Source organism: Artemia franciscana, chromosome 11 (genome assembly GCF_032884065.1).
Source record: "Artemia franciscana chromosome 11, ASM3288406v1, whole genome shotgun sequence".
Classification (NCBI taxonomy): domain Eukaryota; kingdom Metazoa; phylum Arthropoda; class Branchiopoda; order Anostraca; family Artemiidae; genus Artemia; species Artemia franciscana.
The window spans coordinates 43,952,973-43,971,554 of NC_088873.1; the positions used below are offsets into that span (position 1 = coordinate 43,952,973).

Genomic DNA, 18,582 nt, shown 5'->3' on the forward strand with positions numbered 1-18,582 from the left:
GGCTGCTTCCTCATCAACGCCTCGCTCTTTACGCTAAAGTTTGACTCTGTCTCTCAATTCTTCTTTTTAAAACAGTAAAAAACTTTAGCGTAAAGAGCGGGGCGTTGATGAGGAAGCAGCTTCTTTCATATACGAAGTAATTTCTGTTCGTTTTAAGTTTTAATGTCGCTCCTTACTTTCAGTTAAAAAAAACTTGTTTTTTTTATTTAATTTCTGAACGTTTTTGAATCAATGCATGTTTTGATTTTGGCTCTCCGCAGAGGAATAATTAAAACGAAATTTGCATTTTTTTTTTTTTTTTTTTGGCTAAATGGCTTTCTCATAATTTTGATCGAATGATTTTGAGAAAAAAAGAGCGGGGGAGGAAGCCTAGTTGCCCTCCGATTTTTTGGTTAATTAAAAAGGCAACTAGAACTTTTAATTTTTTATGAATATTTTTATTAGTAAAAGATATACGTAACTTATAAATTAGCTTACGTAAAGAACTTTTGTATTCTCATATTTTTATTACATATATGAGGGGGTTCGCCCCCTTGTCAGATCCTCGCTCTTTACACTAAAGCTTAAATTTTGTCCCAATTCATTAAGAATAACCCCAGAATCACAAAAGCCGTAGAATAAATAGTTGAAATTACTAAAAATACTTTAGCGTAAAGAGCGAGGTATTAGGAGGAGGTGAGCCCCTCAAATGGGTAATAATTTCTGTTTGTTTTAAGTTTTAATGCTGTTCCTTACTTTCAGCTGAAAGAACTTGCCCCTCCCATGGGGATTGTGGGGGAGTAAGTCGTCCCCAAAGACATAGTTATAAGGTTTTTCGACTATGCTGAATAAAATGGCTATCTCAGAATTTTCATCCGTTGACTTTGGTAAAATAATTAGCGTGGGAGCGGGCCTAGGTGCCCTCCAATTTTTTTGGTCACTTAAAAAGAGCACTAGAACTTTTCATTTCCGTTAGAATGAGCCCTCTTGCAACATTCTAGGACAACTGGGTCGATACGATCACCCCTGGGAAAAAAAAACAAAAAAACAAATAAACACGCATCCGTGATCTGCCTTCTGGCAAAAAATACAAAATTCCACATTTTTGTAGATAGGAGCTTGAAACTTCTACAGTAGGTTCTCTGATACGCTGAATCTGATCGTGTGATTTTCGTTAAGATTCCATGACTTATAGGGGAAAAAATTTTCTGATAAGCGGGTTTTCGCTAAATTAAAACGTGTCGGAAAGACCTTTGCGATATCTCTAAAATTTGGAGAAAATCCGGAACGGATAAAGTCTGATGTAAAAAAGATTTGAAATTAGATATTTTATTACTAAGGACATATCTTTTGAGTCTATGGTCTTTTAAAATATGTGTTAGAGTTTTGAAACCCATTCTCTGGCTAAATGGGCCCTCAGATTTTCTCCAAATTTTAGAGATCCCGCAAAGGTCTTTCCGACAGTTTTTAATTTAGCGAAAACCCGCTTATCAGAAAAATTTTCGAAACTCGAATATAAGCCGCCATTAACGCTTACATCTCAATCAAAGGAAGAAATTAAAATCCTCAAAAAATTGAAAAAAGATAAAAATACAGTAATTACAAGAGCGGACAAAGGAAACACAGTTGTGATTATGGATTTTGCAGATTATCAAAATAAAATAAATAGCCTTTTATTGGATAAAAATACTTATAAAGAAATAAAAACTGATCCCACAGATAAATACACCAAGCAGTTGAGGAAAGAATTACAAATTTTAAAAGATAATAGACTAATCACCCCTCAAATGTACAGAAAACTTTACCCAAAAGGTTGTTCAGCCCCAAAATTTTACGGTCTACCCAAAATTCATAAGAAGGATATTCCGTTGCGTCCTATTGTAGCATGTCATAGCTCTCCAGCTACAGGCGTAGGAAAATTCTTAGCTACAATTTTCAGGTATCTTCTAACATCACAGAAATCTTATATAAAAAATTCCATAGATTTTGTGGAGAAGCTGAAAAATCATAGTATAACAGAAAAAACTATCTTATCTAGTTTTGATGCGATTTCCATGTACACTTCATGCAATGTCCATAAATGTGAACAGGCCTTACAAAGAAAATTAGAGGAAAATTCTACTTGGGTAGATTGCAAAACCTTGGAAATTGACACAATAATGACGCTTGTACTTCTTTGCAACAAGTTCTCTTTATATTTTATGTTTCGAGAAAAATTTTTCCTTCAGGTCAAGGGCCTGCCCATGGGCACTGTTTTGTCTCCTTTTTTGGCAAATTTTTGCATGGATTTCATAGAACAGTCTGCTTTGAATAGTTTCCCCTTAAAACACACTCTCTGGTTTCGTTTCGTTGATGATATTCTTGCTGTTTGGGAACATGGTCAGAACTCTCTAAAAGTTTTTTTGGCACATTTGAATTCTTTTGATTTGAATCTTCAATTTACAATAGAACTGGAAGATTCAGGAAAGCTCCCTTTCTTGGATGTTTTAATTATAAAAAATATTCCTAGCCTGAATTTTTCTATATATAGAAAGCCAACACATAATGATCGGTATCTACATTTCTCGTCAAATCACCCTCCTTGTGTAAAAAGAGGGGTAGCAATTTCTTTAGTCGACAGGGTTCTAAAAATATGTTCACGTAATCATGTAAAATCCGAATTAGACTATGTTAAAGACATTCTATTCTGCTATGGCTACCCAATCAACCCCATTGAAAATATAATAGATAGACGATTAAAAAAGATTAAACAGGAAGCCCGTCCCCCTTGATTCAGGTACACTGGCAATTGAGAAAAAAACTTTCACTACATTACCATACGTCTCAAAACTCAGCGACAAACTTGGAAAAATTTTAAAAAGACATAATCTCTCTGTTTCTTTTAAAACTGAAAAAAAAGTTGAACATTTTTTCAACTCGGGAAAGGATAAAACGGACCCTATACTAGGTAGTGGTGTTTACAGAGTCCCCTGTTCATGTGGAAAATTTTACATTGGAAGGACCAATCAACAACTAGGGGAACGATTGCAAGAACACAGCATATATACGAAAATCCTGCCCATTTAGTTCTTTTTGAAAAGGCAACTTTAATATCTACTGTAAATGGTTTACCGCAATCTTTTAAAGAGGCTATTGAGATAAAAAAAACATATAAATAGAAATTAGGCTATAAATAGAGACACGGGAGATATTTTCTTAAGCCTAATTTATAATAATTTAATATTAAAAGACTCTATGAATATTTCCGCTCAGTCTAATTTAAGACAACCTGTCCGCATATCTAATGAAAACCGAAATTGTAGACAGGCGAAATCTGTTGCAAGGCAAAGGATACTTATTCAATCTAATTGGTAACTTCTCTTTCATTGATTTAAATTTGGTTTTTGTTGGTTGAGTCAGTATCTGTCTTCCTCTCGTGTAGTTCAGTTATAAAGGTTAGATTTTGCTGTTGTTTTTTTTTCTTTGTTTTTCTTTGAGCACTGAGGACGACTTGGCGGAGGTCCTTGTCGAAATATTTGCTTGTTTTTCATATTTAGCTACTGGCTGATAAAATCCTCGTTTTTTCACCTATTTGTTTTTTCTCTTTTCATTTTTTATTCCCTTTCTTTGTTTTCATACGTCATGCATAGCCAGTATGGTCTCAGAACGTATTTTTGCATTGAAATATAACGTAGCCAAAATACAATTTTCAATTTCCTCAAGATTATTGTTAACATTGACTTGAAATTAAAAACCATGGAAAGTTCATTTGATTGTGTCTAAAAGCTGGTTGTGCTACCCAAAAAGTATGGGAAATTTAAACGAGAGAAACAAGTATTAGCACAGAAAAAAATTCATAAAGATAGCTCCCACCATATGGTGCTTAGGGATTTGGGAATTCCCAAATCCCTAAACTGTTACATAGGCTACTATGCGAAATTCCATAACTGTCATAAGGACATGGTGAACAGGTACTTGTTAATTAAACGAAACACACTCAAGAATTACACTTAAGTTAGATCTGAGAAAACCGGTTTCATGGGATCATCAAAACGGGTAGGGGGCATTTGAAGTCGAATTGATTATTATATTTGGAAAGTGCATAAAAATGACTATTTTTTCACCTTGGTCCTTTGTCAGTTGTGGAATCTGGTAAATATTGACCCATACTTTCTTTTTGGGTACTTTAGTACTGGGTATATTATTAAAATGTTGGTCAAACAGTTCGTGGCAACGAACAGTAAGTAAGGAGCGGCGACCCGGCTCAATAGTCTGCGAAGCTCCAAAAACGGAATTTTGATGCCAATATATACATTAAAAGAATTGGATTTATAAGTTTCATCAAGTTTAGCCTTCCCATCAAAAGTTACGAGCACGAAAAAATTTGCTTTGTTTTCGAAAAAAGGGGGAAACACCCCCTAGAAGAGCTAAACTTTTCTTGAAAATCACACCATCTGATCAGCGTATCAGAGAACCCTACTGTGGAGGTTTCAAGCTCCCATCTGCAAAAATCTGGAATGTTATATTTTTTGCCAAAAGAAAGATCTCGGATGCGTGTTTAGCCTATTTGTTTGTTTTGTTTTTTTTTTCTCCAGGGGTTATCGTATCGATCCAATGGTCCTAGAATATCGCGAGAGAGCTCATTCTAACGGAAATTAAAAGTTCTAGTGCCCTTATTAAGTGATCAAAAATTGTAAGGTACCTAGGCCCCCTCCCACGCTAATTTTTTCCCAAAGTTACCCGGTTAAAATTTTGAGATAGCCATTTTGTTCAGTATAGTCAAAAATCTAATAATCTTATCTTTGAGGATGACTTAATCCTCTGCAGTCCCCGGAGGAAGGGGTGCAAGTTATGAACTTTGCCCATTGTTTTCGTGTAGTATTGGTTATTGGGAAGGATACAGACGTTTTCGGGAGGGATTCTTTTGTCGGGGGGGAGGGGAATGCTTGGGAAGATTTTTCCATTGAGGATGTTTCCACGGGAAAGAGACATTTCAATGAAGAGGGTGCCGGATTTACTAGCATTATTTAGAAAACGATCAGAAATTAAATAAAAAAAACTTTTTTCAACTGAAAGTAAGGAGCAACCTTAAAACTCCCAGAAATGATTGCGTACATAAGGGAGTTCGCCCCTAGTCCATGGCTCAATCCTTACGCTAAAGTTTTTTAGTACTTTCAAAAGAGCTATATATTCTAATTAAACGGCCTTTGTGATTCAGGGGTCATTCTAAAGAATTGTAGCAAAATTCAAACTTTAGTGCAAAGAGTGAGGTATTGACTAGCAGGTGAACCCCCTCATATACGTAATAATTTTTGTTCGCTTTAAGTTTTAATGTTGCTCCTTACTTTCAGCTGAATTTCTTTTTTATTTAATTAGCTTAAAGAAAACAGCGTGTTTTCAGAAGTAGGCCTAAGATTTTTAAATCAACACGCCTGCTTAACCTGCAAAGATTTTACAAAGCTAAACTAAGCCTACATTCTACAGATGTGATTTTAATTTAGAATAATTCTATCAAGCAAAATCATGGTGGCAAAATATTACTTACAAAGGAATTTTCTAGAATTTGATTAGTTGAATATTTATATAGCTAAGAAACTGACATACCATAGCAATTATAATACCCTAGCCCTTAATCTGAATATAACGTTCAATTCCATAGCAAATGAAATTTACCCTCTCCCTAGAGGTCAAATATATAGTCTGAATTGTATAAATACACCAAATTTTCCATAGTTTCGATAAATCGTTGGAAAAATTTGAAGAAAAGGGAGACATATAGAAAATTCAGTATACGTATATAATTCAAGTTATTTATTTCAATTTTTAGCGGGGAGGGGTTAAGTTCATTTACGATGCAACTGAATCCTGTATTTGGATCGACGATGAAATTCTGATTCTAAAGATAGTTCTATTTAGCTATTTCAATATTTAGTTAATCGAAAAATTTACTGATATTCCAGCTTTAATGCTATATCGAGGTTATATCAATTATCAAATTTTCTATTTTTTATTAAGTGGCCAGAGGCTACACTCCCAATGGTGCTAATTTTTAATCCCAATCTTCACATATTAAATATCCTAAATTTCGACTCTTATAATCAAATTTCATATTATATATGTTTAAAGGGTTGATATACTTCGAACATGCGGAAGCTTAAGGAGGGTTAAACGTTTTCTTTCAAACAGTTCGTGGTAACGAACTGTAGTAAGGAGCGACCCGACTCAATAGTAACCAAAACTCTAAAAAATGGAATTTTGATACCAATACCTACATCAAAAGAATCGCATTTTAATGTTGATTTCAAATATATAAGTTTCATCAAGTTTAGTCTTACCCATCAAAAGTTACGAGCCTGAGAAAATTTGCGTTATTTTAGAAAATAGGGGAAAACGTTTTTTTCTTTGTAGAAAAAATTGTAGACAGGCGAAATCTGTTGCAAGGCAAAAGATACTTATTCAATCTAATTGGTAACTTCTCTTTCATTGATTTAAACTTGGTTTTTTGTTGGTTGAGTCAGTATCTGTCTTCCTCTCGTGTAGTTCACTTATAAAGGCTAGATTTTGCTGTTTTTTGTTTTTTTTTTCTTTGTTTTTCTTTGAGCCCTGAGGACGACTTGGCGGATGTCCTTGTCGAAATATTTGCTTGATTTTCATATTTAGCTACTGGCTGATAAAGTCCTCGTTTTTTCACCTATTTGTTTTTTCTCTTTTCATTTTTTTATTCCCTTTCTTTGTTTTCATACGTCATGAAACAGTAGTGTAGCTTTTTAATTTTCTTTGAAAAACTTTTTTTTTATTAATTCACTAAAAAATAGCGTGACAGAATGTGACACCTAGAGTTTCTATAGCGATAAATAAGTTTCTAAAGTAATGCAAAAATATTACCTTCGGGCGAAGAAATCCCTGTACAACAGTTAGTTAAACAGTACGTGGTAAAGAACTGTAAGTAAGGAGTGACCCGGCTCAATAGTAACCGAAACTCTAAAATTAAAATAAAATTTAGATACCAATAGATACATAAAAAGAATCAAATTTTTATGCTAACTTCAAATATGTAAGTTTCATTAAGTTTAATCGTAATAACCCAACAAAAGTTACCAGCCTGAGAAAATTTGCCTGATTTTCGAAAAAAGGGGGACCCTTAAAAATCATGGAGCTTAATGGAGCTTAACGAAGTTGAGCTCCTTAATACACTGAATCATCAGATTCAGTGTATCAGAGAACCCTACTGTAGAGGTTTCAAGCTCCCACCTGAAAAAATGTAGAATTTTTTGTGCCAGAAGGAAGATCACTGATGCGCGTTCATTTGTTTTTGTTTTATTTTTCCCCATGGGGGATTATATACCGTAAAACAGAAGAGGCTCACTATGTGAGTCAGAAAACAGAAGTGTGTTCCGCTTTAATAAAATAATTTAAAGAAGCAAATGTCCAAAGCAAACGTGATGCAGAATTGGATTGAAGACATGTGAATCTTTTCAGAAACGGCGAAGGGTTTATTCGGGGATGCGGAGGCAATGATAAGAAAATCTTTAATATTATGATAGTATTTGCCCCAAAACAGGAAAATTTAGCATTTGGGAAGGGGGGCTGTAATATTATGATAGTATTTGCCCAAAAACAGGAAAATTTAGGATTTGAGGAGGGGGGCTGGCCCCAAGGCTTCTCTGCATAGGCCCCTGAGCCCTCTAAATATTTGAATAAGACTTTAATATTATAAGACACCGACAGATGTGCCTTAAACCTGAAACGCTTGGTTGTTTTACCAATTTCAAAACCCACTAAACTATTTCATTTACAAATTTAGATCTTTACATAAACCTCACTTGCTCTGTTTTTTAGGCTCAAAAAAGAAATGTGCTCATCCCAATTCCGTGTAAAACGCGGAAACACATACTTCTAGCCATCTATGCCTGAAAACAGCCTACAATTCAGACACTTACAGGAGGGAGGGATTTCTGGGTCTGAAACCCTCGTTCCACTCAGAATCTCTCTTTTCCATTTTTTTTTCCCATCAGTTTCTATATTTGTCATACAACTCATCAGCTTTTTATGTTTTTTTAATTCCTCCCCCTCCCCTCGGGTTCATATATATATATATATATATATATATATATATATATATATATATATATATATATATATATATATATATATATATATATATATATATATATATATATATTACTGAATATGTGCCTGTTATCAACCTTTGTATTGTTTTCACAAAACCTTATTTTCTTTAAAACGAAAGTTTATTGATCATAAACTCTCATCTCTCATTAAACACGTCTATTTTCGTATTCTCCAGTCAACCTTTTGTCATTTAATTAAAACTTTAAAATCTACTGAAATATTCAGAATTCATTCCAGAAACTTCATGGAAGTATGATAACCGCTCGCTTAGAAAATTAAGCATCAGTTTGCCCAGCCAAGAATAATTATTCTCTCAGTTTTAACGGAGGCAAATAAATTAAGGTTTTGCATTTCTATTGCTAATTAAGAGCGACTGAAATTCTAGTATCATATGTATATTAGCCTATATTGAGTTTGAATTTCTTCGGGACATAAAACAAATAGGATGAAAACAGCGGGTGAATTTTAAAGTAGATTTTTAAATAGCTATAAAAAGTTTCAGACTCTCCATAAAAACTGAAACTTCAACCTTCATTTAGATCTTTCCAAAGATGGAATAGGGATTTGTTCTAATAACAGTCGTGGAATTAAAAACTTTCCTGGTGTATAGAAAGTTTTTTTTACAATGGAACTTTTAAACTCTTGTATCTTGATTTCGTCACTTTATATATATATATATATATATATATATATATATATATATATATATATATATATATATATATATATATATATATATATATATATATATATATATATATATGTATGTATATATATATATATATATATTATTATAATTATTATATTTATATTATATTTATTATATATATATTATATATATGTATATATATATATATATATATATATATATATATATATATATATATATATATATATATATATATATATATATATATATATATATATATATATGTGTGTGTACATTTATATATGTGTGTTTGTATATCCTCTTATTCCTTCAGAGACGTCTAGCTAGAGCATCGACTAGGATTCTCCAGTCTTTTCAGTATCCTGCAGCTACCAGCACATCTTACCACTTGGTTCGCAGAAGCTCATTGAGAGTGTAGATCAGACTCATACGTGTGGCATAGAGTGTTCTTGGGACGATCCCTTCTCCCTAATCCTGTAGATTACCTTTCGAAGGTTGTCTTGGAATTTCCAAGGTCCACCAGACTTAATACGTAGTCTATATACTTCCATCAACTTTGGGCAGGTCGCTATTCGATATAAACTCTTGGTTGGTGTTGGTCATTTCTAGTGGCGTCGTTTCGAGGGGGCAAGGGGGAGGGGAAGTTAACTCCCCCCTGATAATTTGGAGAAAAAATTATTGTATAGCACATACCCCTTGACTCTCCGGACGAAACCCCTCTGAAATCCCCCTCTCTCGTAAAAATGATGGAGCTACGCCCCTAGTAATTTCTAGTATGTCGACACTTGAGGCTAGATTTCGAATAAGATTGCCTGCCTACTTAGAAACGTCAACTTGTGTAAGCAATGTGCATAGCCTAAAGCAAAGAAAATTTTATTGGGATAGATGGCGCTATAACTTGTGTTTCTTGTTAAAATCGAGAGTAGCATTCAAGCAAACCTTAAAACTTACAAATAATAATTTTTAGTGAAAAATTTGAAAGATTCTGTTTAAACTGAACTGGAATTTTAACATAGCAACTAATCATGGAAAACGAAAAAAAAATCCCAGAATTCTTTTCTACTAATTAATTGATTTTTTATTTAATGTTGAAAATCTTGAATATCATTGAAATCTTTTTAAAATGCAAAACAAAAACATTTTTTAACTGAAATTTATAGAACTTGATATTTTGCAATTTGAATTTTTTAAAAACTCTAATTTATCAAATCAAGTACGGCAATTAAATTAATTTAGATATAAGGATAAACATTTTATAATTTTTGTCGTCTCCTTTAAAGTTCAGGTTTAACTAAAAAAAAAAAAACAAAAAAAAAAATATAGCTAAATAAGCAGACTTCATTCTAAAGCTTTTGATAAAGAAAATAAAAATTTGTAATGTTTATTGTTTTCACTAAATAATCATCAAAGCTTAATATAAAAAGATGATGGTTCAGAGAGACGTGGTATATTTGGTATTTAGGACAATTTTTGTGTTCGTTTCAAATTTTAGTGATTCTCTTTACTTATAAAAATTTTGTTTCATTTATTTTCACAAGACATACCTTTAAAGGTTCGTGACCTTCAAGAGTGTAGCTACAGTATTATTATCCGGGGGGGGGGCGTTTTTTTTGGGCAAGAGTGGTTGCTATTGAAATAGGTGCTATTCAAGCGGGTAATGAAGAAAAGTAATTAGCTAAATAACACGGTACTTGGTGAACTTAAAAACATTATGCAATGTTTATTATGATTAAAACAATCATAATGATTGTTATGGTTTATGATAATGATTGTTTATGATAAATATAAGTGTTGTTGCTCGGCTTTTACTAAAAGTGTCAGCAATGAGCTACTGCAGAATATAGTATTATAATACTACTATAATACTGAGCTACTGCAGAATATAGTATAGAATAATACTAATATAGTATTATAGCGTAAACAGGCTTTCGGGTGGGCGAAGGCGAATGTCATATGCACTCGGGTTTTTCAGCCATACTCACCACGAATGCTACAGTACATATCCCCCCTCCACATCCCCCAACTCCCACACCCAACACAAGATATTCAATCTCATAATTGAACCAAGCTCTAGTCTAATAGCACAGGATATAGAGCTATTCATTTGCTTGTAATTTTGAATGGATTTTGACTTGGGAAGACTTAATCTGTTTTACTAAACTTATAATATACATCATTTATTGAAATTTTATGTATGATTTTTTGTTCAATTGATTTGTTTGTGTGTTCGTTGATTTATATTAATAAATAGTATTGATATTAGTGGGTCAAATCCGAAACGAAAATTATAGGTAGCGCAATAGCGTTGTCTAAGTAAAGACACAGGAAGGGTCAAGGTATTACTACAGATTGTGAAACATTACATTATGAAATATTCCTCAAATTTAAATAGCGACCGTTTTTTAAATTTGTAAGTGTTCAAAAAATAAAGTTAGAATTATTAACTTGTCCATTGGGCAATGTTTGACAAAGAATATCCAGAAAATCTGAACAATTATTGGCATCATTGCGGCAGAAACCTTAAATTAATAAAAAAAAATGCCAGGGATTCCAGTTAGAAGGGAAAATTGACTCCTAGAGTTTAAAATTACCTTCTCCTTTAGTGGAGAAGTGAAAAGGAACTCGTGGCTAGTACCACCAGAGGAGGGTTACCAGGTTTGAACCCTCCCCCCAAAATGGTTCTCCGACTTACAAATTCGTCTAGAAATGCTCTAATCTTACTCGATATTATTAGAAAAAATTAATGGGAGGGTATTTTTTCGGTAGCCCCCCAAAAAATAATTCGGCAAAAACTCCCGAAAGAGAATCCTGGATACGGCCCTGAGTACCACCCACAACAATTCAGCTTCAACCATAAAATAACTTTCATAGCAAACAAAAACACAAAAAATAACGGCTTCCGATTCAATATGATAACATAAACTGTCTAAAACTTATACCAGTATGCACTTTCATAGTGGCTTGATTCGGTGAACGTGACGGGTGACGTAAAAAGCAGGGCATATCCAATTGTTATGTCAAATAGGCTTTTCTACATTTTTTTTCTTATGTCGATCGTATGAACGCCGCGTTAAGCATTGTTCACATTAGTGTGATAAGAGGAATAAGAAAACCAAGCTCGGCTTTATTTTCTCGCACCATTAATCAGAATGTTAATGATTAATCAGAATAATTATTAATCATTATTCAGAATGTTAGCATCACCAATCAAAATGTTTAATTGATGGTGTCAACATGTCAAGAAAGATTTGGAAGTCAAAATGAGCAAAATATTAGCTTTACGTGGCTGTTTTATTATGTTCGGATGTAGTGAGGTAACATAGCTTCGGATGTAGTGAGGTAACATAGGTAACATATCACACCAATGTGAACAATGCATCACACTTACTTAAAAAAAGTAAAGTTCAGTCTTCATTGATAGATTGTGGGGCAGTTTCCGGAATCTGGACCAGCGAGGACCGGTCATTTTTTGACAGATTGATTTCGTTCATCTTCCATAAACGAAAATGAATCATTAGTATCATTCGTACCAGACTTCTCAGCACCTTCAGCCAGATTATCACCGGAGACAAGCATGCCCACTTTTTTCATTTCTAAGTTCACTATATCTATTATTCGTTTTTTGCCCCTTGCAAGGCTGGAGTCAATCATCGTAATTTGAAACTCGGGTGAGAGCAAATAGCTATGACTAGTTCACTGAAGGCTCTCTTTTCCATTTTCATTGAAAAAACGTGCAAGAAGTGTCCATGCAAACCACAGAAGAACAAGAAGAAGCGTTCCACAAACCACAGCAAGAAGCGTTCAATAGCCTCTAATAATGGCAAAGCATGCTTGAGAACATGGATTTTCTGAAGTTCTTTCAGTTTAGTCTCCAAGCCAAGCAATTTTGTTCACCTTGTAAAACAATCTAAGGCTTGGCACAATGGATCTGCAATAAGCACATACTCCTCAAGCATATCCCTCTCCAACGGCTTCAACTTCGGCAGTGATAGTTCATCACAGCCTCACAGGCACTAAAATAACTTTTCCCCATCATATACGTTTACAACACGATTTACTGCATCATAAGAGAGTTCCAGCGTAAAGCATTTGGTACGACTAAGAGCAGTGGTGTGCATATAAAAGAATCTTGATGAGGGAGAGGGCAAACTCCCAAAACTTTTGCTACCTCGTGGCGGAAAACTATGAAAATTTTCAACCTAAAAGTTTATTTTTTCTAATATTTTCAAAATAGATACAGTGGCGGATCAAGAGCTTGGTTACGATATAAAAATAATATTCTTATCTTAAAGTACTTATAGTTGTAGCTAAAGGTGTCACTACCCCCTTTCCTTTGGGAAAGGAAAGGGGAAAAACAGTACTAAAATTACTGTTTTAAGCTAATTTTGATTACTTCATTTTTCTCACAACATTCGTTTTTTGGGATTTCGGTTACTTTGTACCATGGCTTGTGGTTTAAAGGATTGCAGGTCCTGTTTCAATCATTTTCATTCTGAACCGCAATAGGAGTTGTTGCCTTGCATATTATGCTTAACACTCGATTTGTTTCATTACCTTAAATCGCAATGACAAGCAAGATAAAGAATAATTATTATCAAGGGATTTGTATATGATTGTGTTTCAAGAACGATTACCCAGTTGGAATTGACACTTCGGGAATAATTTTTAAGAAAATTTATTAAATTTGAGCATAACAGAGACTTTGTAAACTGTAACTAATACTTTTTAGTTTGACTCATAGAGACTGAATTGTCTACTGTTGTTTCGGCTAAACAGATCGGAAATTGTCTAAATTATATGGCAGCTCAGAAAGGATCATATTTTGGAAGAAATAGATGTATGGGATCCTTTCACAGTAGGGAGAAAAAATCATCCATGGCTGGGAAAGTTGTTATTGAAGCTTCTGCCAAACACACTGCAACTGTTAGTAGTATAAGCTATTATTAGAAGAAAATAGCGGTAAAATTCTAGTTTAGTGACTTTGGGCTATCTTGGAAAGGGGTTAAGTTAGGAAAATGAAACTTTCAGGGATGGGTCTAAAGACTAAAGTATATCCCAAGAAGGTATTTTAATGTATCCACCTCCACTCCTTCTCTCTCTAGAGAGCCATGAAATTCGCCTACATGGCAAGTCTATACCTATTGAAATTTTGACAGTGTTATCTCAGAAAGGGATTAGGTTAGGAAAATGATACTTTCAGGGATGGTTCCACAGGCTAAAGTATGTCCCAGGAAGGTATTTTGAAGTACCTACCTCCACTCCTTCTCTCTTTAGAGAGCCATGAAATTTGCCTACATGACAGGTCTGTACCTATTGAAATTTTGACAGTGCTATCTCAGAAAGGGATTAGGTTAGGAAAATGAAACTTTCAGGGATGGTTCTACAGGCTAAAATATGTCCCAGGAAGGTATTTTAAAGTACCCACCTCCACTCCTCTCTCTAGAGAGCTATGAAATTCGCCTACATGACAGGTCTATACCTATTGAAATTTTGACAGTGCTATCTCAGAAAGAGATTAGGTTAGGAAAATGAAACTTTCAGGGATGGTTCTACAGGCTAAAGTATGTCCCAGGAAGGTATTTTGAAGTACCTACCTCCACTCCTTCTTGCTCTAGAAGGCCCTGACCTTGGATGACCTTTAAAAATACATGTGTTCTAAAAGTGAAACCTTGCAAAATAAATCTTCTGCTTGAATGAAGTACAAAAAAAAAAATTTCAGCTACACAGCTTTGCTCAATCCCAATTTATAAGATTTTAAAGATATGCAAATACATTTCCTAAATTTTGAAAAAAACAACATTGATATGGCTCAGAATTCTACTCAAATAACAGGAATTCATTTTCAGAACTAAAAGCAGAGAAAAAGCAACTGGTATCTGAAAATTAAGGTAAAGTATTGTTTTGTCAAAATTTCAAAAGGTATAGACCTGTTATGTAGAGAAATTTCAGGACCCTCTAGAGAGAGAAGGAGTAAAGATGAGTACTTTAAAATACCTTCCCAGGATATACTTTAGCATGTAGACCCATCCCTAAAAGTTTCAGTTTCCTAACCTAACCCCTTTCTGAGATAGCCAAAAGTCACTAAACTAGAATTTTACTGAAAACAGTTGCTCTGCATTAACTTAGAAGAAGCTAGGCTAGATTGAATGAAAATTTCAAAATAGAGCCTAAATTAGAATCTGGAAGGAGGCCTAACCTCAACTCTTGGTAACATCCTGGTGTAACCTTCCCAGAAAGCAGCTTTAGGAGGAAGAATAGTCTGTATCATTAAATTCTGCAATTGCTTTTTTTTCCAAATAGGCTACAAAATCTGCTGGGCTTCAACTATGGTTTCCTAATATTACCTCCATTGTCACCACAACCCTCCCCCCATAACAGTCCAAAATATAGCCCTAAAAATATATTTTTCTGCTACTATTTATCACATTAAATTGGATTATTCAGAAAAATGAGAAAAAATTTTGTAGATTTGCTGGTCTGTGGTGACAGGGAACCATTGACTTGATTACATCCTACTCTGTGTTCCAGAGTTTAGTAGGCCAACTTTCATTAACAGTAATCTCAAAGGCATCAATAGATAGAGCAGTAACAGCAATATCAGGCCCAATGGGTGATCCCTGTTTTGGAGAAGTAGCAGTTATGGACATGGTTGCCAAGTGCTGCTACCTAAATGAGTGCAAATCAGAGGCAAAAAAGAGTACAAATTAAGAATGCAACTTAAAAAATTTGCTTGCACATGGCTGATGGGTTAGATAATGATTATCATCCTTTTTTTAGCTTAAAAGGTAATCCTCTGCTGGAAATTTGTAGGTGTTTGTTTTGATTGTTTAGATCTTTAACTGAACAATAGTTGACTGTATCAAATTTTTAGTTAAAGTTCTGGGTAAATTTATAGCAAACTGTATAACTGGCTTTTGTATAAAGTGAATATACCACTCAATGCCTTTTTATGCTCTTTATGAATATAATAATTGTTTATACCTTAAATTCAACTTAAAGCACTTTTTAACCCAACCTAAACTAACCATATTATAAATAGCTTTAGCACTGAGCAAATGTAATATTATTTTGTACAAAACAGCAAGGAGAAAATATAGTATTTTTTTGTTGGAAACAATGGATAACTCATACTTTAATTGAAAATTTGTCATTTTTAAGAGCTTCAACAGTGCTTAAATTTGAATTTGTGGCAGAAGCAATTATTATATCTGTAAAGAACATAAAAAAGGCATCAATTGGTATGTTTGCTTTATTGGTAAGTTAGTTATATGAACTGTCATAATTTTTTGACAATTTCTCATTTTTAAGAGCTAAAAAAGTGCTTAAATATCAATTTAAGGTAGAAGCTATTATTATATTTGTAAAGAGCATAAAAAAGGGCATTGAGTGGTATATTTACTTTATAGGAAAGCCAGTTATGTGGTTTGCTATAAATTTACCAAGTTCTGTCTCCATTTTATCCAAATGTTTCGAAAGGAATATAAAAGATCCAAGTAACTAGTTATGAACTATAGCTGACTTCACTGTACTTAAGTCAAGTACTGTTTATTTTTTATTTTGTTTGATACTTTTTCTATCACCATTTCATAGAAGAGTGCAAAGAGCAAATAATGGGCAAAAAGAGTGCAAATCTGGTCTGTGATGTGAAAGAGTACAATAAAAAAAGAGTACCTTTCACACAAAAGTGTGCAAGTTTGCAACCCTGGTTGTGGACTCTGATTTCAGCCCTCTTCAGTGACAACTTCTTGCTATGACCCTTTGTCCTGTATGATTCATAAAATTGAAAAGTCTTCTGACAGGTAGAGTCAGCATTCAAGAGATTTTAAGTTATTATGACATCACCTCTTCAATGTCAATGCACAAACATTAGAAATTGTAGGGTTAAAGACCTCTTTTTGGTAAACACCTCTTTTCTTTGGCATTCCAGAAAAATAAAGATGTGTTTTTGTTTACCCATTTTTTACTACAGCATGATGCAATGAGAGGGTAGTAACAAGAGCCCTGCCTTCTTGGTGAAATCTTCACCAATAATTTATCAGCATAAATTAAAATGTGGTCTCTGTTTAGACAAGCAATTGAAAAGAAAAAATTATATTCCATATTTGTGATTTATAGATTAAATATTAAGCAATAAAAGTTACATTTTAGAATCAGAAGAAAATCATATTTCTGTTAACATGTGAATAAAACCAAAACAATGAAAGAATATATACATCAAAATAGTATAATTGGTATTTCCAAAAAGAGCTCCTTGTAGGTAAGTCAATAAAGTAGTAATATCAAGTGTTTGGTCTTATAGAATATTAGTAAAAACTATTGATGCATAGCTTAGATTTTTAGCTATTTATAGATATACACAATTCTTCTCAATTCCTCTTTGGTAACAAGGTGTGAGGGTTTTAGGTTTATGCAATTTTGCCCACTTGGATACTTTTTTTTTAGCCCTAGCCTAGTTTTATTTTTTATTTTTTTTTAAGCAAGGTTGAAGATTCTTCCATCTATCAACAGCTTTTGTTGCCTGTCTTTGGACAGATTCTATTTTCTGCTTATCACCCTTTTTCAGGGTCATTGGAACACATCCCAAATTCCAGCAATGGTTGCACAAGACCCTTGTAGCCTACAGGTTGGTCATTCCTTTGCATGATCTGCCATTTACTGTACACTAGATTATGTCAAGGATCTCAGATACTTTGGCAACCCCTCTTTGTGCACATTCCTTAATGTTTAATTCCTCATTAACAACAATTCCCAAATCTCTCCCCCCTGCCAAAGAGTCTATCAATTGTCTTGAGCTGTGCCCTCAACCATATGGTATTGCCACCTTATCTTTTTTCTCCTAACGTAGACCAACTTGCGCTTTTGAATTTTAAATTCAAGCTTCCAGTTGTAGGTCCAAAGTGACTATTGATCTTCCTGTATAGAAGCTCTTGTAACTGACAACTCTGTTGAGCAAATAAGCTTTGAATCATTTTTGTAAAAGGTCATCTTATTTCTTATAGCTTCTAGAGCATCATTAATAAAAATATTGAACAATGTTGGACCCAAGATTGTTCCCCAGGGCACATAACTGTCAACTTTTGAGAAGAATTCTTGGCCATTGTCCTTAAATACTTTAACTCTATAGTTTCATCTTTTAAAGAACTAGATCACACATTCTACAACCTTTGGGTAGATACCAATATCTGTTAGTTTTGTCTTCAGATGGTGATGACAGACATTGGCATAATTTAAAAGGATTATGTCAACTGGAGTATCATGATCTAGCAATTCAGTGATATAGTCATAAGCATGTATAAGATTTGTCTCAACTGAGCTCCCAGATCTGAAGCAATGTTGACTGTCTGTGAGCAGTTTGTTGCTTATTAAATGTTTCATAATTGTTTTATTCACAATTTCTTCAAGAATTGTATGAACTGTTGAGATGATGCTTATAGGTTAATAATTGGTGCCATTATTCCTACTTCCACTGCTGTGGACAGGCATAATATTTACATTTTGCCAATCTTAAGAAACTTGTCTGGTATCCAGAGATGTTTTTTTGTATTCCAACCTGTGTTGGAAGTGTATTTTTTTATTCCAACCTGTGTTTTTTTTTATTCCAACCATGTTGCATTCTATAGAGTTTCTTTTCAATTGCTGGCCAGATTTTTCATATTATATAAGAAAGTGTGCTTGATCTTTGTTTCCAGGTGGTTGTTGTGTGTTTTGTAGTTGTTGCCTTGTGCATCCTTTTCATATTAATATTCAAGTGTGATCAAGCACACTTTGTGATCAAGGCCCAACAATGGTTTGAATACCTTCTTCTGTATTATTCTTTTCAA

General features: G+C 33.7%; 1 protein-coding gene across 2 annotated transcripts in view; it reads left to right on the forward strand.

Moving 5' to 3' along the window:
- The first annotated feature begins 13,575 nt into the window (after positions 1–13,575).
- Positions 13,576–18,582, forward strand: part of LOC136033266 (acyl-protein thioesterase 1-like) — a 31,797-nt gene continuing 26,790 nt past the window's right edge. Inside the window, exons 1-2 of one of the 2 annotated variants that reach the window (XM_065714021.1) lie at positions 13,604–13,684; positions 17,325–17,384. In XM_065714021.1, the coding sequence (XP_065570093.1) occupies positions 13,637–13,684; positions 17,325–17,384 (108 nt within the window). In that variant the 5' untranslated portion in view covers positions 13,604–13,636. Of the gene's footprint in view, positions 13,685–17,324; positions 17,385–18,582 lie in introns of both variants that reach the window. The other variant, XM_065714022.1, reaches the window with a different exon arrangement.